Source organism: Eptatretus burgeri, chromosome 1 (genome assembly GCF_056783735.1).
Source record: "Eptatretus burgeri isolate ZD-2024b chromosome 1, Ebu_testis_v1, whole genome shotgun sequence".
Lineage (NCBI taxonomy): Eukaryota > Metazoa > Chordata > Myxini > Myxiniformes > Myxinidae > Eptatretus > Eptatretus burgeri.
Window position 1 is genome coordinate 90,655,765 of NC_140961.1, and position 2,500 is coordinate 90,658,264.

At 38.4% G+C, this 2,500-nt stretch overlaps 1 protein-coding gene and 1 long non-coding RNA gene across 2 annotated transcripts in view; one reads left to right on the top strand and one right to left on the bottom strand.

The window, feature by feature from the left end:
* The window catches only part of LOC147034938 (transmembrane protease serine 2-like), a 115,691-nt gene that overhangs the window by 73,871 nt on the left and 39,320 nt on the right, over positions 1-2,500 (top strand). Inside the window, exon 9 of the mRNA XM_085891513.1 lies at positions 1,108-1,289. Within this exon, the coding sequence (XP_085747639.1) occupies positions 1,108-1,289 (182 nt within the window). The remainder of the gene's footprint in view (positions 1-1,107; positions 1,290-2,500) is intronic.
* Positions 1-2,500, bottom strand: part of LOC147034939 (uncharacterized) — a 202,761-nt gene that overhangs the window by 10,152 nt on the left and 190,109 nt on the right. The window lies entirely within an intron of this gene.

Below are 2,500 nucleotides of genomic sequence, written 5' to 3' on the forward strand. Positions count from 1 at the left end.
ATGAAGTGAAAAGACTGTGGAAATTGAAGAGATCTGAAATTGTTCCAGTGATCATTGAAACATTGGTAATGATGAAGAAGAACCTTGGAGATCCGAAAAAAACATCCCGAGGAATATTACTACAAACAAACAACAGTTGGAAGCTGTCTGGGGCTCAGTGACGATCCTCAAAAGAGCCCTCAGCACAAAACTTTGATGACTGAACTTCACACCTTGGTACATGATTCATGACTGACTTTACCGAAATGGAGGTGGATACTTTGAGAACTGGGAGGACTGCGCTCCATCTTCTGAAACCCGCATATGGAGATAACACCAAATAACACACAGACACACACACACACACACACACACACACACACACACACACACACACACACACACACACACACACACACACACACACACACACACGAGAAGATATATATATATATATATATATATATATATATATATATATATATATATATATATATATATATATATATATATATATATATCAAAATCGAATCCTCCAACCGTGAATGCGACATGACGCTGATGTCATGCACGTAAATTATACTAATACATCGCTTCCAGACGAGAATGGCTTCTGTGTGGTACTCAGGTATTTAATGATGGTTTATGGCCATATGTAAACGAATTCATTTCCACCAACACAGATTTTTACACTTTTTTGGGGCTTTTCAGGATGGCCCACTGCAAAATCTTTCACTTATGACCATTGCCAGTTTCACTTCAATATCAACTGAACACCCTCACTTAATGAGGTGGCAAGGCACAGATTGAGTTCAAAAACAGCAAAAGCTCCACAATCTGAGAGCGGCAAACATAGTTTGGCAAATGAATAACCACTGTTTATCATAAACACTGGTGACTGCCTTGATAATCACCGGTTAGGAGGTCGATTACTGTCATGAAAAGATAAGTCAAACAAAAATGAGTCTTCTGACCAGTCGACCCTGAATTGTCTCATCAATATTTCTGCATCGCAGTGTTTCGATGGAAATATTAACCTGATTAGACTGAATAATTTGAAAGGAAAATATATTCTCATTGTTTACTTCTTTGAATCATGGTTTACAATGCTATTTATTTGTGTTGCAGTTCACAGTTGTCAATGGCTTCAGGTTGGAACGTTTATGCTGGTCTTATCAATCTTAAGACGAAGGATTTGACGGGTTCATCCTCTGGTGTTTCATTCATTTTGTCTCATCCACTTTATCACAGAACCACAAACGACTATGATATCGCTTTAATGAGACTACAATCTGATATGCATTTTTCAGGTGAGAATTATTTTACTTTTTATTTTCCTGTATTTTATCTTTTTTCATTTATTAATTAGATTGGAGGTGCATACAGTGGCCTGTAAAAGCATTCACCCCCAACCATTAATGCCACATTTAGATGAATTCAGAATTATGTAGAAACAATTTTTCCAAATGAACTTTTTTTATTCATAACTGAAGCGATTAAATGAAAATGTTATAGTTGAAGGAGGTTACATGTCAGGAGTAGCTGCAAAAATACTTGGACAAATCAAAATTCATTGAATACAAAAGCATTCAGCCCCTTATGTAAGTACTTGAGGGAAGCACGTTTCGCAGCATTGACTGCTTTCAGTCTTCTTGGGTAGGTCTCCATCAGCGTTGAACAGTGAGATGGTGAAATCTTTGCCCATTCTTCATGTGAAAATTGTTTGAGTTCTGCCAAGTTTGATGGGGATCGTCGATGGACTGCAAACTAAACGTCTTGCCATCAGTGTTCAATTTTGTTTAAGTTAGGACTTTGACTGAGCCACTCAAGAACATGTATTTTCTTCTTATTCAGCAACTCTAATGTAGCTTGAGCTTTGTGCTGAAGCCCATTGTCCTGCTGAAATGTCAATCTGCTACCCAATTTCGGATTCATGGCTGACTCAAGCAGGTTTTCATCAATTATTCTCCTGTACTTTGCATCATCCATTGTTCCTTCTATCCTGACAATCTTGCCAATCCCTGCTGATGAAAAGCAGCCCTGTAATATGATGCTTCCACCACCATGCTTGACAGTTGGGATGGTGTTGACTGGATGATATGTCGTGTTAGGCTTGCACCAAACGTAACACTTGAAATCAGACGAGAAAGTTCAATTTTTGTCTCGTCTGACCAGAAAACTTTTCTCCACATGCCTGCAGTATCAATTAGGTATTTCTTTGTTTGTTTTTCGCAAACTTCGCAGAAGCTTCTAGATGCGTCTTTTTCAGTAATGGCTTCTTTCCTGGCACCTGTCCAAAGAGGCCAGCTTTATGAAGGGAGCGAGATATTGTTTATTGATTAACACTGACGACCATCTCTGACATAGAACCTTGCAGATCTTTCAAAGTTATTGTTGGATTTACATTGACATCCAAAACCAGTTTCCTGTTTACCTGGCTGCTGAGATTGGATGGGTGATCTAATCTGGGTAGCGTTTGGGTAGTATAACACATCTTCTACTTCTTTATGATGGGTTTCAC